Source organism: Kogia breviceps, chromosome 1, assembly GCF_026419965.1.
Source record: "Kogia breviceps isolate mKogBre1 chromosome 1, mKogBre1 haplotype 1, whole genome shotgun sequence".
NCBI lineage: Eukaryota > Metazoa > Chordata > Mammalia > Artiodactyla > Physeteridae > Kogia > Kogia breviceps.
Window position 1 is genome coordinate 83710682 of NC_081310.1, and position 21937 is coordinate 83732618.

At 44.4% G+C, this 21937-nt stretch overlaps 2 protein-coding genes across 4 annotated transcripts; one reads left to right on the forward strand and one right to left on the reverse strand.

The window, feature by feature from the left end:
* Positions 1 to 9485: 9485 nt before the first annotated feature.
* On the reverse strand, positions 9486 to 16088 carry MRPL9 (mitochondrial ribosomal protein L9). Of its 3 annotated transcripts, none has more exons than XM_067036236.1 (7): positions 15873 to 16046; positions 15557 to 15713; positions 14964 to 15088; positions 14699 to 14749; positions 12663 to 12764; positions 10327 to 10410; positions 9486 to 9695 (listed from the first exon to the last, which is right to left on the reverse strand). In XM_067036236.1, exons 1-7 carry the CDS (start codon positions 16011 to 16013, stop codon positions 9636 to 9638), a joined length of 720 nt encoding a protein of 239 aa, XP_066892337.1. In that variant the 5' UTR covers positions 16014 to 16046; the 3' UTR covers positions 9486 to 9635. The 3 variants fall into 3 exon arrangements, with proteins under 3 accessions (XP_066892337.1, XP_058897275.1, XP_066892343.1); XM_059041292.2 differs by lacking the exon at positions 9486 to 9695 and adding an exon at positions 9697 to 10215 and having other exon boundaries at positions 15873 to 16088; XM_067036242.1 differs by lacking the exons at positions 9486 to 9695; positions 12663 to 12764 and adding an exon at positions 9697 to 10215.
* Positions 16089 to 18856: 2768 nt separating this feature from the next.
* On the forward strand, positions 18857 to 21814 carry OAZ3 (ornithine decarboxylase antizyme 3). Its single transcript, XM_059065230.2, is given in 6 exon segments — positions 18857 to 18943; positions 19237 to 19297; positions 19299 to 19373; positions 20136 to 20311; positions 20805 to 20890; positions 21556 to 21814. Coding segments are annotated over 6 exon segments (561 nt in total). The 5' UTR covers positions 18857 to 18923; the 3' UTR covers positions 21699 to 21814.
* The last annotated feature ends 123 nt before the right edge of the window (positions 21815 to 21937 follow it).

The window sequence follows — 21937 nt, forward strand, 5'->3', positions numbered from 1 at the left end:
TGGTTCTTCTTTCTCTAATTGCTTTAGGTGCAAAGTTAGGTTGTTTATTCAAGATGTTTCCTGTTTCTTAAGGTATGATTCTATTGCTATAAACTTGCCTCTTAGAACTGCTTTTGCTGCATCCCATAGGTTTTGGGTCATCGTGTCTCCATTGTCATTTGTTTCTAAGTATTTTTTGATTTCCTCTTTGATTTCTTCAGTGGTCACTTCATTATTAAGTAGTGTATTGTTTAGCCTCCATGTGTTTGTATTTTTTACAGATCTTTTCCTGTAATTGATATCTAGTCTCATAGCGTTGTGGTCGGAAAAGATACTTGATATGATTTCAATTTTCTTAAATTTGGCAAGGCTAGACTTGTGACCCAATATATGATCTATCCTGGAGAATGTTCCATGAGCACTTGAGAAAAATGTGTATTCTGTTGTTTTTGGATGGAATGTCCTATAAATATCAATTAAGTCCCTCTTGTGTAATGTATCATTTAAAGCTTGTGTTTCCTTATTTATTTTCATTTTGGATGATCTGTCCATTGGTGAAAGTGGGTTGTTAAAGTCCCCTACTATAATTGTATTATTGTCGATTTCCCCTTTTAAGGCTGTTAGTATTTGCCTTATGTATTGAGGTGCTCCTATGTTGGGTGCATAAATATTTATAATTGTTATATCTTCTTCATGGATCGATCCCTTGATCATTATGTAGTGTCCTTCTTTGTCTCTTGTAATGGTTTTTATTTTAAAGTCTATTTTGTCTGATATGAGAATTGCTACTCCAGCTTTCTTCTGATTTCCATTTGCATGGAATATCTTTTTCCATCCCTTTACTTTCAGTCTGTATGTGTCCCTAGGTTTGAAGTGGGTCTCTTGTAGACAGCATATATATGGGTCTTGTGTTTGTATCCATTCAGCCAGTCTGTGTCTTTTGGTGGGAGCATTTAATCCATTTACCTTTAAGGTAATTATCAATATGTATGTTCCTATTACCATTTACTTAATTGTTTCCGGTTGTTCTTGTAGGTCTTTTCCTTCTCCTGTTTCTTGCCTAGAGAAGTTTCTTTAGCATTTGTTGTAAAGCTGGTTTGGTGGTGCTGAACTCTCTCAGCTTTTGCTTGTCTGTAAAGGTTTTAATTTCTCCATCAAATCTGAATGAGATCCTTGCTGGGTAGAGTAATCTTGGTTGTAGGTGTTTTTCCTTCATCACTTTAAATATGTCCTGCCACTCCCTTCTAGCTTGTAGGGTTTCTCCTGAAAGATCAGATGTTAACCTTATGGGGATTCCCTTGTGTGTTATTTGTTGTTTTTCCCTTGCTGCTTTTAATATGTTTTCTTTGTATTTAATTTTTGACAGTTTGATTATTATGTGTCTCGGCGTGTTTCTCCTTGGGTTTATGCTGTATGGGACTCTCTGTGCTTCCTGGACTTGATTGACTATCTCCTTTCCTATATTAGGGAAGTTTTCAACTATAATCTCTTCAAATATTTTCTCAGTCCCTTTCTTTTTCTCTTCTTCTTCTGGGACCCCTATACTTTGAATGTTGGTGCGTTTAATGTTGTCCCAGAGGTCTCTGAGACTGTCCTCAGTTCTTTTCATTCTTTTTTCTTTCTTCTGCTCTGCGGTAGTTATTTCCACTATTTTATCTTCCAGGTCACTTATCCCTCCTTCTGCCTCAGTTATTCTGCTATTGATCCCATGTAGAGTATTTTTCATTTCATTTATTGTGTTGCTCATCGCTGCTTGCTTCCTCTTTATTTCTTCTAGGTCCTTGTTAACTGTTTCTTGCAATTTGTCTATTCTATTTCCCAGATTTTGAATCATCTTTACTATCATTATTCTGAATTCTTTTTCAGGTAGACTGCCTATTTCCTCTTCATTTGTTAGGTCTGGTGTGTTTTTATCTTGCTCCTTCCTCTGCTGTGTGTTTTTCTGTCTTCTCATTTTGCTTATCTTACTGTGTTTGGGGTCTGCTTTTTGCAGGCTGCAGGTTCGTAGTTCCCGTTGTTTTTGGTGGCTGTCCCCAGTGGCTAAGGTTGGTTCAGTGGGTTGAGCAGGTTTCCTGGTTTGGGGGACTAGTACCTCTGTTCTGGTGGATGAGGCTGGATCTTGTCTTTCTGGTGGGCAGGTCCACGTCTGGTGGTGTGTTTGGGGATGTTGGTAGCCTTATTATGATTTTAAGCAGCCTCTCTGCTAATGGATGGGGCTGTAGACCTGTCTTGCTCTTTGTTGGGGATAGGGTATCCAGCACTGTTCGTTGCTGGTCCTTGAGTGAAGCTGGGTCTTGGTGTTGAGATGGAGATCTCTGGGAGATTTTCACCGTTTGATATTGTGTGGAGCTGGGAGGTCTCTTGTGGACCAGTGTCCTGAGGTTGGTTCTCCCACCTCAGAGACACAGCCCTGGTGCCTGGGTGGTGCGCCAAGAGCCTTTAATCCACACGGCTCAAAATAAAAGGGAGAAAAAATAGAAAGGAAAGAAAAGGAAGGAAGGAAGGAAGGGAGGGAGGGAAGGAAGAAAGGAAGGAAGAAATGAAGGGAGGAAGAAAGCAAGAAAGGAAGGAAGGAAGGTGGAGAGGAAGAAAGGGAGGAAGGAAGACAGGAAGGGAGGAAGGAAGGGAGGAAAGAAGGAAGGAAGAGAGGGAAGGAGGGAAGAAAGGAAGGAAGAAAGGAAGAAAGAAAGGGAGAAGACAAAATAAAGTAGGATAAAGTATAGTTATTAAAATAATAAACAATTAAGAAAAAAAATTTCTATTAAAAAAAAAAACAGAAAAACGGGTCGGTCTAACCCTAGGACAAATGGTGAAAGCAAAGCTATACAGACAAAATCTCACACAGCAGCACACACATACACACTCACAAAAAGAAAAAAAAGGGGAAAATAATAGTATATCTTGCTCCCAAGGTCCACCTCCTCAACTTGGGATGATTCGTTGTCTATTCAGGTTTTCCACAGATGCAGGGCACTTCATGTTGATTGTGGAGCTTTAATCTGCTGCTTCTGTGGCTGCTGAGAGAGACCTCCCCCTCTCCTCTTTGTTCACACAGCTCCTGGGGTTCAGCTTTGGACTTGGCCCCACCTCTGCGTGTAGGTCATCCGAGGGCGTCTGCCCTTCGCTCAGACAGGCAGTTGATTCGGGGGCTCCGGCTCACTCAGGCTGGGGGTAAGGAGTGGCACGGGTGCGTGGCGAGTCCGCGACGGCAGAGGCCGACAGGACGCTGCACAGGCCCAAGGTGCGCCGCGCGTTCTCCCGGGGAAGCTGTCCCTGAATCCCGGGACCCCAGCAGTGGAGGGCTGCACGGGCTCCCGGGAGGGCCGGTGTGGAGAGTGACCTGTGCTCACACATAGGCCTCTTGGTGGCGGCAGCAGCAACCTTAGCGTCCCACACCCGTCTCTACTGTCTGTGCCGACAGCCGTGGCCCGCGCCCGTTTCTGGAGCTCCTTTACGCAGTGCTCTTAATCCCCTCTCCTCACGCCCGAGGAAACAAAGAGGCAAGAAAAAGTCTCTTGTCTCTTCGGCAGCTCTGTGCCCGTTTCTGGGGCTCCTTTAAGCAGCGTGCTTAATCCCCTCTCCTCGTGCCCAGGAAGCAAAGAGGGAAGAAAAGGTCTCTTGCCTCTTCAGCAGCTCCATACTTCAACCGGACTCCCTCCCGGCCAGCCGTGGTGCACTAACCCCTTCAGGCTGTTTTCACTCTGCCAACTCCAGACCTTTCCCTGGGATCCGACTGAAGCCCAAGCCTCAGCTCCCGGCCCCTGCCCGCTCCGGCGGGGGAGCAGACAAGCCTCTCGGGCTGGTGACTGCCGGTCGGCACCGACCCTCTGTGGGAATCTCTGGGCTTTGCCCTCCGCACCCTATGGCTGCGCTGTCCTCCACGGCTCCGGAGCTTCCCCCTCCGCCACCCGCAGTCTCCACCCGCGAAGGGGCTTCTAGTGTGTGGGCATCTTTCCTCCTTCACGGCTCCCTCCCACTGGTGTAGGTCCCGTCCCTATTCTTTGTCTCTGTTTATTCTTTTTTCTTTTGCCCTACCCAGGTATGTGGGGAGTTTCTTGTGTTTTGGGAGGTCTGAGGTCTTCTGCCAGCGTTCAGTGGGTGTTCTATAGGAGAAGTTCCACGTGTAGATGTATTTCTGATGTCTCTGTGAGGAGGAAGGAGATCTCCGCGTCTTACTCTTCCACCATCTTTAAGCCATCTCCTGTTGCATTTCTTTCATGAGTGTTGGTCTTGGTTCTGGCATACTTGGTATTAGTTTGATCCTTTCAAGGGTTGCTTTCAAGCTTTGCATGATGGTCCAGAGTAGCCTTTATTCTAATGTCCTTTTGAGGACTCTACCTGGTGCTCTACCCACACTGGCTGTCAGGAACACAAAACATTCCCAATATTGTGTGAGTTCTGGGAATTGTTTCGCTTACTTCTTTCTGGTGTTTCCCCCATGCCGGCCTCATGGAGTTTCACCTGATGCATGCACAGATCAGTATTCAGACAAAGATTTGAGGGGACCCCACCGCAGATCTTCAAAGCTCTCTGTATCACTCCGTCATCTAGTGTTCTGCTTCTCAATTTCTCACCAACTTATCCTCCATCAACTCTAATCTCTGTCTTCCCCACTCACTGACACTGCTGGCTTTACTTGGGTTCCCCCTTCTGCACTGCTCACAACAGTACAGTGCAGGAAACTACCTCTAGGCTGTAAACTCAGGCAGTCAAAGGGCTCACCACATTTGTTTCCCTTTTCTCAGTTAACAATGTTCTGCCTTACCTGCTTTCCAATACCTATAAACATTTCTTTTTTCTTTTTTTTTTTTTTTGGCTGCACCATGTGGCTTGCGGGATCTTAGTTCCCTGACCAGGGATCAAACCTTGGCCCACAGCAGTGAAAGCATGTTGTCCTAACCACTGGACCGCCAGGCAATTCCCTGTAAACATTTCTTTTTAAATTTGTTTTTCTGGCTTTATAGTTATTTATATTGGGAGAGCGATTTAGGTAGCAGTAATTCCTTTATGAGTAGAAGTGGAAATCTTTCTGAGTCAGTTTTTGAGCTGGAAACAACTAATGAAAGAAGATGCTAGGTCCCTAGGAGAAAGGACCATGAAACATCATGTCAAAAGTATAAGGTAATAATTCCCCCAGTCCTATCCTGTAGGGACTTATGACCACTTATTTGCATAATACACTTTGGAGAAAGAGGAATATCCAACTATTTCAAGACTGTTGGATACAGGGTCCTATTTGACTTTGAAACCAAGTATCTGAAACATCATCATGGCCCCATTACAGTGGCAGTGTATGGGGGCTAGGTAACAAATGTATTCCAGGCCCAGGTCTGGCTCTTAGTAAGTCTACTGGGTTCACAGATCCACCTAGTGGTCATTTCACCTGTCCTTAATTGGACAGTTGAGATGGACATAGTTAATAGTTGGTAGACCTACATTAACCATGACAGGTTAAGAGCTATCATAGTGAGAAAGGCCAACATGAAGTTCCTGAAATTGCCTCCACCATCTCAGGCTAAAATAATAAATTTAAAAAATATCACATTAGTGCCCCTCTTGAAAACCTAAAGGATGCAGGGATGGTGGTCCCCACCATAATGCTATTTAGTTCACTAGTCTGGCCTCTGCTAAAACCAGACAGTTCCTGGAGAATGACAGTGGATTATGGTAATCTCAGTCAAGTAATTTCAATTTTATCTGCCATGCCAAATGTGGTTTCTTTGCTGGAGCAGATTAACAGCCTCAGGTAGGCAGTAGGTGACCGTTAATCTGAGCAATATATTCTTTTCCATCTCTATAAGAAACGAGGATCAAAGTTTGCTTTCACTATTGAGATGAGCAATAAAATACAATTTACAGTCTTGCACCTGAAACATGTAAACGCTCCCACGTCTGTTGTAATATAATCTGAAGAGACTTGGACCATCTGGACGTTCCACAGAATACCACATTACTCTATTAATGACATTATGGTAATTGTACAGGATGAGCAAGAAATAGCAAGTCCACTGGAGGCCTTGATAGGATCAACATTCTCAAGTGGTGGTACATAAACCCTGCAAATATTCAGGGAATTTTTTAGAGATTCAGTAGTTTGGATAATGCTAGGACATTTCCTCCAAAGTAAAGGAAAAATTTTATATCTCACGCATCTCACCACTAAGAGTGGGCACAGTGCCTGGGTAACATCTTCAAGGTCTACAGATAGCTTATTCCCCACTTGGGAATACTGCTCTGACTCATATATTGGGTGCCACAAAAGACAGTGAGGCCTAGAGCAGGAGGACTCTGCAGCAGGTCCAGACCATGCTGCAAATGCTCCTGTTGCTTGGTCCACAAGACACCCTATTGTATTAAAGGCATCAGTGATGGGAAAAGATGCCACATGCTGTTTATGGCAAGCCGCAGTAGGAAGTCACACATAGACCCCTACCGTGCTTGAGCAAGGCCATGCCTTCTGAAGGGGTATTATATACCTTTGAAAAGATAGCTCCTGTCGTGCTACTGAGTCCTAGTTGAAACAAAGTGCTTCAAGTGATCATGTAGCCAAAAATGCCTGTTATGACCTGGGGTTCTATCAGACCCAAGTCATAAGATTGGATGGGTCCATCAGCAGTGCTTCATAAGATGAAAGTGATATGCGTAGAACTGGGCATAAGCTGGGCTGGAAGGTCAAAGTAAGCTGCATAAGCAGGTGGCCAGACCCGTTACCCACTATTGCACTGCTGCTGCTTTTTCAGTTCATATCTATAGCCACATGGAGTGGAGGAATCCCTCATGACCATATGACAAAAGGCTGGGCTTGGCTAATATATGAGTTGTCTCTGTAGGTGGAAGCTAGCTGAAAATACTGTGGATGTACTATGGCCCCACTTTGGGGTAGCCTTGAAAGACAGCAGTGAGGGGAAATCTTCCCAATGGGCAGAGCTTCAGGCAGTACACCTGCCTGAGGAAAGAACATAGGCTCACAGACAATGGTGAGTGGCTTGGCTGGTTGATCAGGAGCCTAGAAGAAAAATTTGAAGGCTGAAGACAAGGAAGCCTGAGGAAAAGGTATGTAGTTTACTTGAGAATGGGTACAGTGTATGATGATCTTTGTACTGCATGTTAATTCCCACCAAAGAACATCCACCACAGAAAAGTCACCAAACAACCAAGTAGATTGAATGACTTAGCCAGTTGATGTTAGCCAGTCTCGGTCACTGGCACCCCAATGATGGCAAAATGGGCCTGTGAATGGAGAAGCCATGATTGAAGCTATGCATGGGCCCAACATCATAGCCTCACCAAGGTTGATCTAGCTACAGCTACTGTGACTGACTGTCCAACTCATCAGCAACAGACACCAACACTAAGACCCTGACATGTCACCATTCTTCAAGGAAACCATCCAGCCACTTGGTGGTAAGTTGATTACATTGACTCCCTGCTACCCTGAAAGGGGCATTGTTCCATCCTGACCTAAATTGATGTGTATTACGGGTATAGGTTTACCTTTCCTGCCACCATCATCCAAGGGCTTACAGAATATTTGATCCATTGGCATGAGATCTTGCATAACAGTGCACTGGACCAAGAGACCACATTATAGCAAGGAGGTACAGCACTGGGTACATGATCATAGGATCCATGGTCTGATCATATACCACACCATCCAGAAGCAACCCACCTGATACAATAATGGAACATCTTGTTAAAGGCACAGCCGAGACACCAGCTTGGAGTTGACACCCTGTAAAGATGAGACAACTGTCCTCCAGGATACAGTATATACCCTGGAGTATATATACCCTAGAGTGCTATCCCCAAGTAAAATATATGGGTATAGGAGTAGCCCCCCATTATCATCACTCTCAGTGAGCCAACTGAGGAAAGAGCTATACCTCCTCTCCCAACTCTGCGCTCTGAGGGCTTAATCAGGTAACCCATGTGGACTAATAGAAGTGTAAATTGAGGGGGTGTGGGGAAGAATCTAGAATGGGTAGTAGGAGGTAAGTACCAGTTTTAGACTTAAGCTACAGCAGCAAGGGCTATAGTCTGTCCCAGATCTTCCTCCAAGTTTTCCCAGGAAAGGAAGCCCATCAGGATCCTGAAGGGATCGTTTTAGAACTTATGAACAAACTGATCTGACAGCACAAGAAGTGGACTGTAGGGCTTCCCTGGTGGCGCAGTGGTTGAGAATCCTCCTGCCTATGCAGGAGACACGGGTTCGTGCCCTGGTCCGGGAAGATCCCACATGCCGCGGAGCGGCTGGGCCCGTGAGCCATGGCCGCTGAGCCTGCGCATCCGCAGCCTGTTCTCCGCAATGGGAGAGGCCACAACAGTGAGAGGCCCGCATACTGCAAAAAAAAAAAAAAAAAAAAAAGAAGTGGACTGTAGAGGAGACTATGGTGGGCTGCCCAGATTGCTCCCTTCAGCACCGAAGCACTCACTTCCCAAGCTGCTGAGAATGCGCACAGCTCTCATCTGAGTTCCCCTCTGGGAACTGCCTGTGCCTGAAATCAGTCACCTCACCCAAGACCCTTTCCTGGTCAGCGTGGGGTTCTATAGGTCTGGCCACTTGCCTCAACATGGTACACACCTAGATGGCTCAAGCCGCCCTAGCTTGAGCTCCCCGGGGGACTAAGGCCTTTGTTCAGACTGCATCAGCTCAACTTCTCCCTCTACCAAATTTTGCTTCCTTCACTCCCCAACAGGTGTTAATCTAGAGTACACCCTCAGTAAACTTCCTGCACGCAAATCTCCCAACTCAGTCTGTTTTACCAGGAACTCACCTCATGACAAGGACTTGAACACTTTCTGAGATTCGCTGTGTGGAATGCTGCTCCTGTTGCTCAGTTTCAGAGAGCGTCGTCATGGTGATGGTGGTGGTGTGGAAAGATGTGGTATTAAGTGAGCTTTCCATTTCAAGGACAGCAGGGATTGATGGCAAATCTGACAATCAAATGGCAATTGCAAACAATACTAGTGCTAGACCTGTTACAGAGTTCTGGCAAGTGTGAGGTTGGATACAGATATTAGTGCAACAACTGATGACAGAATGCTCAATAGCAGGGATGGCTTTGTGTGGATGAAAGTAGTCAGTTGGCTTGGCAAGGCAGGTGAGCTCAAATAGGATGATAGAAACCAATTTCTCTGGTAAGGGTAGCAATAGAATCAATGGTCTCATCTTTATCCTTCCTAAACTGCAAAATCTCATATTTATTTGAGTGACTCTGGCACAATCCACTTGTCAATAGTTGGTCTTTTTTCCAGGAATGGACCTTGAACTTATGCAGAACTATCTACTTGCCTCATCTCCTATTCTGTAATTACCTATGAACTAGTCCCATATCTTAACCTTGGTCTGGAAACCAAGGTATTTTCTTTTTCAAAATTTCAGGAGCCGGTTGAAGAAATAAAACAGAAGTTCCCTTTTTAAACTTCTTTCATCCCAGCATCATTTTCTCCAACAGTTTCCCTTAGGCCTTATTCAGATCTCCTTAGAAAAGTAGACTCCATTGTGCTTATTTGTACTGAGGGCTTTATTAGCATACCTAATAAGTTTTAAGACCATAAGGCATATCAACTTGTTGAGTAATTTGTCCATAGCAACTGTGGGCTGTAGCCTGCAAATGTATTCTCTTTTTTCCTTTTTAGCAGTAAACCCCAGTGGCTCAAGAGGACATCCCACTTAGAGGTCCTGCCGCCAGTCTACTCAGTCCAGGAAACAACACCTAAAAAGAACACAACCTTTTTATTTTTTTTTTAGACACAAATGTTTAGTTTGGATGATGAGAAAGAGCTAGCTCTATCATTTATTCCAATGAATTCCAATGTAGGAAGAGGCTAAATAGATCTAGACTCTTGGTCTATTAATATTTAGCTTATCAAATCTACAGCCTGGTACTTCTGCAGTAGGCCTACTCCAATAACGCTAGATGTGATAACTGTTGAAGATGGCAAATATGGACAATTCAACGTATATTCAGTCTAGTCTGCTGTCGCTGTCTCCATATGCTTTCTAAAATTCCATGTTTGGTCAGAGCTGGGAGTGATATCACGGTGCTGGCCCATCTTCGCTCCACCACTCCTCTGATTCTGCTTTGCTGCTTTCGAGGTACAACAGGTTCAGATGGTCTGGGAGCTTGTGAAGCTGGCAGCTTGCTGTGCTAACCAGTACTTATATCTTTTGGTCTTGGGCCTCTCAAAGTTCACCACAGACATAGGTACCCTCACAGTGTCAAGCCCATTTACCTGTACACAAAACAACAGGAATCTTCAGATCGGTGGGGCAGATATGAACTAACACCATCCAATCCCAGCTTTCTACCCAGTGAGAAAAAGGAGACAATGTGAAACACTCACCGTCACCTCACACCAGTACTCGCCCCTCTGTGTGATAGGCTCTTCTGGTAACTTTAATGCATGTGGGGCAACCACAACACCAAGCTGCAAAAAAAAAAAAAAAAAAAAAAAAAAAAATCAATCACAGCCAAAGGGAGCTCTGTTTACATGGGCCACTCCAGGCGACCTCTAGATTTTCCTGTACATGGGTGAATAAAAGTGGGGGATTTACCCTGGCTGATCCCATGGAAAGGCACAAACCTCCATAAATAGTGGCAGAATAACTCAGTCCTAATTTCTCAGAAAGGGAGGTGGATTCACAAAGAGAAACAGGGCTTGAGATCAAACTCACTTCATTCACAAAAGTAAAAATTCTCCAGTGAGTCACATTTCCCCAGGTTTTCCCTAGCTAGAGAAAATAAATGATCCCACCATCTTCTCCTATCAGTCTTCAGATTCTATGTGACCATCCTTAGTTATTTCCCTCCCACACCCCTGCAAACCAATCAAGAACGCTTTCCCTAAGATGGACAGCCGCATGTAAATCAGCGAAGTTAGAACACTTCCTCACACCATACACAATAAACTCAAAATGGCTTAAAGACTTAAAATATAAGACAAGACAACATAAAACTCCTAGAAGAGAATGTAGGCAAAACATTCTGACATAAATTGTACCAATGTTTTCCTAGGTCAGTATCCCAAGGCAATAGAAATAAAAGCAAAAGTAAACAATTGAGACGGTTTACAAGCTTTTGCACAGCAAAGGAAACCATAAACAAAACGAAAAGACAACCTATGGACTGGGAGAAATATTTGCAAATGAAGCTACTGATAAGGGCTTAATTTCCAAAATATACTACCAGCTCAAACTCAACAAAAAAAACAACCTAATCAAAAAAATGGGCAGAAAACCTAAATAGACATTTCTTCAAAGGAGACGTACTAATGGCTGACAGGCACATGAAAAGATGCTCACCATCGCTAATTATTAGAGAAATGGAAATCAAAAGTACAATGAACTACCACCTCACACCGGTCAGAATGGCCATCATTAAAAAGTCTACAGATAACAAATGCTGGAGAGGGTGTGGAGAAAAGGGAACCTTTCTACACTGCTGGTGGGAATGTAAATTGGTACAGCCACTATGGAAAACAGTATGGAGGTTCCTCAGAAAACTAAAAATAGAATTACCATATGACCCAGCAATCCCACTCCTGGGCGTGTACCTGGACAAAACTATAATTCGAAAAGATACACACACCTCTCTGTTCACAGCAGATCTATTCACAATAGCCAAGACATAGAAACAACCTAAATGTCCATCAACAGATGAATGGAAAAAGATGTGGTACGTATATACAATGGAATATTACTCAGCCATAAAAAAGAATGAAATAATGCCATTTGCAACAACACAGATGGACCTAGAGATTATCATACTAAGTGAACTAAGAAAGACAAATGTCATATGATATCACTTATATGTGGAATCTAAAATATGACACAAATGATGTATGGAACAGGACTTCCCTGGTGGCGCAGTGGTTAAGAATCCACCTGCCAATGCAGGGGACATGGGTTCAAGCCCTGGTGCGGGAAGATCCCACATGCCACGGAGCAACTAAGCCCATGTGCCACAACTACTGAGCCTGCACTCTAGAGCCCATGAGCCACAGCTGAGCCTGCGTGCCACAACTACTGAAGCCTGCGCACCTAGAGCCTGTGCTCCACAACGAGAAGCCACCGCAATGAGAAGCGTGCGCACCGCAACTAGAGAAAGCCTACGCGCAGCAACGAAGACCCAATGCAGCCAAAAATAAATAAATAAATTGATATTAGAAAAAAGATCTATGAAACAGAAACAGACTCACAAACGTAGAGAACAGGCTTGTGTTTGCCAAGGGGCAGGTTGCATTGATTTACATGAGGCTGTCCAACTTAGGGAAAGCGTTCTTGATTGGTTTACACAGGTGTGGGAGGGAAATGCTTGTGGTTGCCAGGTGGGGGAGGGATGGATTGGGAGTTTGGGATTAGCAGATGCAAACTATTATGTATAGAATGGATAAAAAATGAAGTCCTACTGTACAGCACAGGGAACTATATTCAATATCCTGTAAAAAACCATAATAAAAAATATGAAAAAGGATGTATATATAACTGAATCACTTTGCTATACAGCAAAAAATTAACATAACATTGTAAATCAACTATGCTTCAATTTAAAAAAAAATGCTTTCCGTAACTCCAGCTGGATGATCATACCCTTTCCTAACAGAGGGACCAATCCTGGGGTAGCTTCTTCCCAGGGGTAGTTTCCACCCTCAGGGATATAGCAGTGTTTGGGAATACTCACATTTCTGAGGAAGTGGCGGGCAACTATTTCAGGGTTTAACTCCCATTTGACATTGTTCTTCATCCCTACCTGCAGGTGACATTTTCTCAGAAATTTCACTGTCTGAGAGGAATCAATTATACACAAAAGATAGGTTAGAGTTGTAATCAAAGGAGAGGAAACATATTAGCAAGAGGCCAAGAGGCACACAGTCTGAGAGTTCAGGCAAAGCACAATTTCTGCCTCATAGCCAAGACAGGTGAGACAATGAATACGAAAGATAAAAATTCTCATTGTCTCAAGGCTGATATTATGGAAAGATGTTTTAGCAATGCTCTGGAAGGAAATGCTGCCTATACGTGGCTATTCCTAAGCAAGGAGAAACAAGCCATGTCAAGGTTAGGCTCATCAGGGACTTCCCTAGGGGTCCAGTGGGTAAGACTCCGTGCTCCCAATGCATGGGGCCCAGGTTCAATCCCTGGTCAGGGAACTAGATCCCACATTCACGCTGCAACTAAGAAGTCTGTATGCTGCAACTAAGACCTGGCACAGCCGAAAGAAAGAAAGAAAAATTAAAAAAAAATTTTTTAAGTGTTTTTTAAAAAAAACCCCAAAACCAAGGTTAGGCTCACCAATGGGGGCCGCTGGTATATCTCAGGATGGAATGATTTTCATAGACTGTTTTAACACAATATTCTGGCCCTTCAATCCCACCCCTACACCATAACGATTCCTCCCTGCTTACAGAACGAAGTATAAATTCATTAGCTGAGGATTAAAGATGTTTTGTAAATCATGCCCCAACCCTCTTTCCAGTCATATATTTCCTAATAGAAGTCCTCTGTTTTAGCTAGACTGGTTTACTTTCTATTTTAAAAGATGCTTTAACTGAGATATCGCCTCACACCTGTCAGAATGGCTATCATCAAAAAGAACACAAATAACAAATGTTGGCGAGGATGTGGAAGAAAGGGAACCCTCATACACTGTTGGTGGGAATGTAAGTTTGTGCAGCCACTGTGGAAAACAGTATAGCGGTTTCACAAAAAACTAAAAATATGACCCAGCAATTCCACTCCTGGGTATATGTCCGAAAAAAACAAAAAAACTAATTTGAAAAGATACGTGCACCCCAATGTTCACAGCCGCATTATTTACAATTGCAAAGATATGGAAGCAACCTAAGTGTCCATCAACAGATGAATTGATAAAGAAGGTGTAGCATATACGTGTATATACACACACACAAAAAAATATGTATGTACATAAACATACACACACAATGACTAAGCCATAAAGAAGAACAAAATCTTGCCATTTGCAACAACAAGGATGGACTTGGAGGACACTATGCTAAATGAAGTAAGTCAGAGAAAGACAAATATGTGTGGAATCTAAAAAATACAACAAACCAGTGAATATAACAAAAAAGAAACAGATGCACAGATATAGAGTGTAAGACAGGCTACAAGGATGTATTCTACAACATGGGGAATATAGCCAATATTTTATAATAACTGTAAATGAAGTATAACCTTTAAAAATTGCATAAATTTTTTAAAAATTCAACAACAACAACAACGTGCCTTAACTATCTACTTTTCCTCCCTTAAGAATACCTTTCCCACCCTCCTGGTCTATCCAAAGCCTACTAATCCCAAAAGGCCTAATTCAATCCCATCTGAAAAAAATCCTTTCCCAATCACCCTAATCCATTTTGGTCCATGTCACTCATAATTTACTGCCTTGAGTTTATTACTTTCTCAAGTGTCTATTTTCTCTCCAACTTGTCTGTAAACAACCCCGAAGGCAGAGTCCTCATCTCACTTTTCCATGGGTCCCCTGGTACCCAGGTTGGGGCCTCCCTCAATAAACTAGAGCACTTCACCCAACAGGTCAGGATATCCTAGGATATCTCAATACCACTTATGGTAGCCACAACACTTCCCCTTGTGCTTGAAATCAGAAGACTTCAAGGAAATCAAGAAGTCTTTCAGGAAAAGGTTGGTGACCTTGTAGGTGACCAATAAATAAAGATTTTCTATGTTTCTACTCACCGTCTCACCTGCCTTGGTCTGGATCTTCTCTAATTTTCCTTCTTGTCTCAGCTAGAAAAGAAAGTTACAGATTAAAGAAAAAGAAAAATGGGTTTGTGGTAACTAATAACAAACTTTTGTTATGCTTGGCATAGGCTGGGCTTCTGAATTCCTATTCTTCTAGCCCCTGCTTCATTTGAAAATGAAGCAGGGACTAGAAGAAGTTGCTAGTGGTAATCTTAAGGTTTTAATTCCTCCAAGTCCCTCTGCCATCTTCTGGGCTCACCAATTTCTCCTCTTCAAACAGCTTCCTGTTTTCAGGAGATGCATATACAGCCAGTCCTTGAGGAAGTAGTCGATTACGGCCTACAGATTTTTTCACTGAGACCAGGTCACCTCGGACTCCAAGTTCTGCCAACAGAGAACAGAGACACTGGATCAGAATTATCGAGCAGTCCCTAAAAAAGGAGATGGTCAAAGGAAAAAAGACCTCTTATTCTCTCACAGTGCTTATTCTTCCTAGAAGAAATATTAGTATTCACTAGGACAACACTTAAGAGATTTCTAATTCATTTCTTTAGGACCTGATTTAGAAACTTAATATTCCCTGTACAAAGTGAAGCACTGTCCCATCATGGGATTTCAGTATCTGTGGCACATACTGTCAGGCCTCTTTCTCCCCACACACTGTTAATGTTGCTGCTGCATTCATGTTCTGATTTTCTATGTAGGAGGCCAATGTCACCATCACAGTACTTTTTACGGCTTCCTCTTCTCAAATATGAGCTGGTCATTCCCCCAAATTAGTAAAAGGGCAGAAAAAAGCTGATGCCAAACAGGACCAGCCTGAGACAGGAAGCACCTCTGCCTGGGCCTTACCCTCCACCGACTGCGTGAGGATGAGCTCCAGGTTGTCTTTGGGCCGGTGTTTCGTGTCCTCCGCCAGCTTGTAGACGCGGTGCCGCCGGTGCAGGCGCGGCTTCCGGCCCTCTCCCGCTAGCGGCACCTTCCACCAGCGCTCCACAATGACCGTGCCCTGGCGGCCGGGGGAGCGAGGGTGAGCGAGTCTCCACGGAAAAGCCTCCTCCTCTGGCCGCCGGCCCCTGAAGGAGAGCCCACCACCCGCAGGCCGGGGCCCCACCAGATCTCAACACGCCCCAGTCAAAGAGCCCCAGAAAGCACACACGGTCCTCACCCGACTGTGAGACAGGCTGAAGTCGCGCTCCGAGCCGGAGGTGCCCCCTTCAAGTCGCGGCCGGAGGAGCTCCCAAACCCCTCCTCGGACCAGCCGCTCAGTGCTCGCCCGCAGCAGAGCTCTGCCTGAGGCCGCCGCCATGTTCTCGGGCGCAGATGGAGGCGTAGAAGGCCCCCGGCGCTGGCGGCAGGAAAGGCCCCCACCGGGTGCCCGCGGCGCGCCTGAGCCGGCGCGGCTCTGTCCAAGCTGAGCCCGGGGGAACCCCGGGCCCGGATTGGGCTGCGACTTGGCTGCCTCGAGACCAGAGATCTGGGATGAATGCTCCACGATTCAGCATTCCTCTCCTCCCTTCTCCCATATTCTTTTCGGGGGAGGGACACCCATAGCCACTGACACATAGTGGAGTGACTGTTAGGTGCACTGACACCGGGAAAGACACCCTCTCCCTCTTGGCTTCACGTTGTCTTTAAGATGGGGGCTTCGACTGAGCTCTAGTAGCTCTCTGAGGGCACTTCCAATTCTGACATTCTGTGATAACTGGATGCTGAGGGGAGAGGGTGCTGCTCTCATTTTTTCTTACTTCAAACCTGTCTAAAAGTGGTGGAAGGATGGGATCCTCTGGAAAACTTGCAAGCCCCAGGAAGTCCTCTAATCCTTAATCGTGACACTGCAGTATTTAGGCTCGTGTTTAAAGAATTCTAAATCACGAGGGAGAGGGTTCCCTCCGTGGAGGGTCTCAGTACTGGGGAGTAAACCATATAAATGGACTGAATAGGGTCTGTTTGGCAGAAGAGATTTATGGAAAGATGCTCTATACATCATGTTATTTGACACATAAACAGCCTTTGACCAGTAGTCCCTCCTCCTAATTACACTTTCTTAGCTTCTAGGACACCAGTTTGTTTTTATTTCCTTCCTACTTCACTATTTTCCTTCACAGTCTTCTTTGCTGATTTCTCTTTTATTCCCCACTTCTCAGAGGGCCCCCAGGACTCAGTTTTTGGATCTTTACTCTTCTCAGTGTACACACTCTTGATGATCCTATTCAGTCTCATGGTTTAACGTACGATTTATATGCCAGTGACTTCAAATTTGTCTTCACTCTAGTCTTCTAAACTCCAGATATGAATATCCAACTGCCTGTCATCTTCCCCTTATATGTCTAATGGACAATTCAAAGTTAACATGCTCCAAACTAAATCCATCTCTATACCCTGCCCCACAGTGCTTCACCTGCAGCCTTTTCCCTCTCAGTTGATGGTAACTCCATTCTTTCAGTTCTCGGACTCAACTTCTCTCCTACGCCAGGAAATCCTGTAGGTGCTACCTTTATACTATTTCCAGAATCCAGCCACATCCCATCACCTCCAATGCTCCACCCTGGAATAAGACACTATCTTTCTCCTGGATTACTGCAATAGTCTCCTAACAAACATTGTTTAAAGCTCTACAGTTTATTTACAATACAACAGTCAGGATCTTTCTAAAAACACAAGTCAGATCATGTCTTTTCTACCCAAAACTGGCAATGACTCTCCCCTTTACTCAGAGTAAAAGAAAAAGGCCAGACAATGGTCTATAAGGCCCTACAATGATCTGGCCCCATTAGCTCTCTTCTTTTTCTACTCTCCCTATAGTTTATACTACTCCACCCACAGTGGACTCCTGGCTGCTTTTGGAAAACATTTGACACATTCACCTTAGGGCTTTTGCACTGGCTGTTGCTTTGACACAGAATGCTTTTACCCTCAGATGTTCGCTTGGCCTAAATCCCTCACCCCCTTCAGGTCTTTGATTAAATGTCACCTTTTCAATGAGGCCTATTTAGATCACCCTATTTATTACTGCAATTGCCCCACTTCCTTCACACTCCTGATCCTTCTTTATTCTACTCTATTTTCCTCCATAGCAGATATCATCTAACAAATGAAATAATTTTCTTGTGCTTAGTGTTTAGGTTTGTTCTTTCACTCTTAGAAGTTCCATGGGGCAGGGAATCTTTATTTTGTTTACTGTGTATCCTAAGCTCATAGTAGGCCCTCAATAAATATTTGTTAAATAGATGAATAAATGAATATGCAGAGGTCTCAAACTGGTGGCCCCAGAACCAAATTTTACTCACCATGTTGATTTTTTTTAATCAACAATTTTTAAAGTTAATAGCCAATATTTTATAAAAATTTGAGAAATTTATCACAAAAATCTATCTTTCTACTTTCTGTTGAAAAATTATATGATCTGGTACCACTGAGTCTGCATTCCTGCATGGCAGCTGTTTGGAGCTATTGTGTCACTTTTTTTTAGGGTGTGAGTTTTTCATTTGGCTTCAGCCCCGCCCAGCAGCTCCACTAATTTCCATTAGTTGTCCAGGCCCCTGCAGGCATTTAGTTTGCAATTCCTACCCTATAAGGCAATGAGAAAGTTCAACAACAGGTAGCACCACTGGCTTATTAAAGGTAGGGATGATAATAAAAATATTTAACTGATAGGAACCAGGAACCAACCAGTCAGGTCAGATGCTGGATCAGGGCCTTAGAAGCTTCCTGCAGTGTCAGACCCCAACCCTTTAGTTGCTGAAGCGTGTGTTTACACATGCACATGCCAGAGAGGAGCCCACATTGTGTGGGCACAGGTGGTCAACCAGGGCTGTTTACCAACCACTACAGAAGCCAAAGTATTTTAACTTCTGGTATAGCTGTGAAGTGCATACTAGTTGAACAGGAGCCTTGGGGCTACCTAAGGGGGTAATGGGGTAGGGAGCAGCAGAGAGGAGTCCTGAGGTGATGTAAGGGCTGACGCTTTGTCCATGTCATAGTGCTCACCGTGTCACAATGGCACCAGTTGCCTGAACCTCTGCCACCCATCCCTGAACCTCACTTTGCCTTGGGGAGGCAATGAACTAAGAAACTGCCTTGTTACAGGTCGCGCCCCTCTATCTACACCCTTTCTTATATAAAGAGGGGAAAAACACGGAACTACCTCTACCCGATCTGGTCACCATACGCCTATTACCTTTACTGTTACAAATACCGGATCACCCTCCGGGAGAAGATGCTGCCTTGTTATAAAAGGTACTTGTTTTCATCTCTACTTGTAGTTGTTTATATAAACTCTAAAGAAAAAAGAATTGGAAAGAACTTCCCAAGTGGCAAAAGATGATAATAGCAAAATAGGTTAGAAGGTTGGCATGGAGCTTCATAAACTTTTTCTATCTGGCTGGCTTGGGAAAATGGAAACAGATAGGTTGGTTCACATAAGATACAGAAGATGGTGCCAGAGCCTGGCCCTGTGTACCTGGAAGTTAAGAGTCTTTCCCATCTCAGACTCAGAAATAAACTAATTTGGACTTCTTTTTCCCAATCAGCATCACTTATAAGGTACAGGAGGACTTGACACTCCGACCCCGTTGCTGCCTTCAGTGCTCCTGAGTCCCTAGTAGGCCTTCACGGGGGGAGAAGCAGTGAGCAGGGTGATCAAGACCAGCTTAAAGAATTGTATTCGGTAAGTGGACTGGGAGCTGGTGCTGTGACATGGCAGCCCCTTGCTGTAATGATATCTTGCAAAGGGACATTAGCTAGTTCGAAAATAAATCATAAGACGCTAGAGCTAGATGAGACCTCGGAGCTCATGTGTAAAAGCTACTTTATAGACAAGGATTCTGGTCCAGAGATCTTAAGGCAAGGTCCTAGGGCTGGCAGTGCAAAGCAGGATGGGAAAAGAGAAAGTGGAAACAAAGATAGACCGTATTAAGACATAAAGCTGTTTAGATGCTAAGTTCTGGGACTAGAACCCAGAACTCCTGCCCTTGCCTTTGTATCATATCTCAATAACATGCCTGGGTATGAGCTATGCATTTTAAATAAGAAATGGGAGAATTTAGAGAAAACTTATATGATGGGAAAAAGTAGAAGAGTATTATTAGTGAGACAGTAAATAGATGGCACAGCTTTGTTTAAAGAATAAGCTCTCTGATGTAACTATAAGTTTCTGAATGGTTAGAGCATGCCGAGTGAGGTCAGCAGGCAGTAATACTCCATTGACTTCAGATTCCAAATTATTTGTATCAAAGAGAACTCCATGATAGGAACAGAGTTAGGTCCCAGGACTAAGGGATATTAAGACCTTGGCTCCACTTCTCCCAGGCTCTCCGTCAGCCCCTGCCTTGCTTCCATAGACACACCCAAAATGGCCTGAGATACGATTTGAGGGTTAGGTGAGCACAGAAATAGGAGACTATTACTCTCATTTTTACTCCTTTTCTAGACTGGGAACCTGACGGTGCTGGCTACTGACCCCCTGCTTCACCAGGACCCGGTGCAGTTAGACTTCCACTTCCGCCTCACCCCCCAGACCTCTGCCCATTGGCACGGCCTTCTTTGTGACCACAGACTCTTCCTAGATATCCCATACCGGGCCTTGGATCAAGGCAGCCGGGAAAGGTGACTGAGCCTGTATGGGGGAGAGGGGAGGAAAGAGGTTAGGGGATTTCGCTCTTATGTCATAATCAGGTAGTGGGCATGCTAACCAGTGAGGGCTTATTCAGGAGCTGGATACATTCAAACCACTGAACAAGCCTGTGAGCGGAGCCAGGATCTGGGGTTCAAAGGATAAGAGCCCACGGGAGTTTGCTAAACTGATTCAGAAACACAAGTGGGAATCCATAAATAGTTGAAAGGAAGTACTCTCTAGCTGTCTGTCTTTATAGAGTGGCCCCTTCACCCCAAGCCCCTTCCACGGCATGGGTGTCAGTCCAGTAGTGTATAATCTCTTGGCTTCAGAGAAAAAATCTATCAAAACTAGTTTAGCAACTTTCATTTCCTGGCTTGGGTCAGGAAAAACTGAGCAATAAGATTTCTTCTGCTGCAAGTAGGCATCTTTCTGGATTTTGAGTTTGCTGAACATTACACTGACCATTTTCCCTCTGGTCCCTAGTCTGACTGCAACACTGGAGTATGTGGAGGAGAAGACCAATGTGGATTCTGTGCTTGTAAACTTCCAAAACAACCGGAATGACAGAGGTGGGGGTCTGCTCTGTCCTTCCTGGCCCTTTGTGCTGAAGCAGCTGACAAGTGACTTTTCCTTTGTAGACTTTCTTCCCCTCACTCTTTAAAAAAGGGCATGCTCAGGCAGTTCAGGGATTCAACACTCACCCCCTACTCCCCACCAAGGAAATTAAGGCGTCTAGCATTCTGTTCATTCAAGTTATAACTAGACTATAACTAACTACGTGCAGGAAGGCCCTGCACGTAGATTTCAGAATCTAGACTGAAGGAGCACTGGTGAAATTACAAAGAAGCCATTCAAGGGATCTGGCTGGTAGGACAGAAAGCATCTCAAGTGTATTAAACACCTATAGAGTGAAAGGGTCAGGCAGTAGGCCAGGAGGATAGGAATATAATTAACCAGATGCTAGGCACACGTTACAGAAACTACACCTCCTCCCTCAAGTTTATACTTCATTGGATAGAAGACAAAGATGGTCAAGAGTTTACTATACCTTCCTGGTACAGTAAACTCCAGCCAGGTTAGAGTCTGGGTTTGTTTGACTCCAAAGCACATCATCTCAGTGCCTGCACTACACTGTTCCCCACACCGCCCAAGTCATTCCCTACTGGAAGAAGCCAAGGCTGGGGGAACAGTTGTACTGAGTTTCAGACTGTTCTAATTTCCTCTCTTTTCACAGGTGCCCTGCTACGGGCCTTCAGCTACATGGGCTTTGAAGTGGTCAGACCAGATCACCCGGCCCTTCCTCCCTGGAACAATGTCATCTTTATGGTGTATCCCCTTGAAAGGGACCTAGGCCACCTGCCCAGTGAACCTCCCTGAACATGCTTATTCCTACTCTGTGAAGGGCTGGGAGCCTTGATAAATGAGAACCAGGGGCCCAGGATGTGATTCAGAATACCTTCCATCTTAGGAATAAAGGGTAGTGCAATCTTCAAGTGTTCAGTTTCTTTGAGCCTTACAGAGCTAAATTCACTGTAGGATAGATAGATAAACATTTGATGACTGAAAAGATCAAAGGGGCCTGAGCCAGAGAGAGAAAGGACCCAAGGATTTTCAGT

Coding starts and splice junctions, on each gene's coding strand:
- MRPL9 (XM_059041292.2), bottom strand. CDS start 16,013: ATGGCGGCGGCCTCAGGCAGAGCTCTGCTGCGGGCGAGCACTGAGCGG. Junction 15,089..15,556: donor CCTCACGCAGTCGGTGGAGG/GTAAGGCCCAGG, acceptor CTCTGTTGGCAG/AACTTGGAGTCCGAGGTGAC. Junction 12,765..14,698: donor AGACCAAGGCAGGTGAGACG/GTGAGTAGAAAC, acceptor GATTCCTCTCAG/ACAGTGAAATTTCTGAGAAA.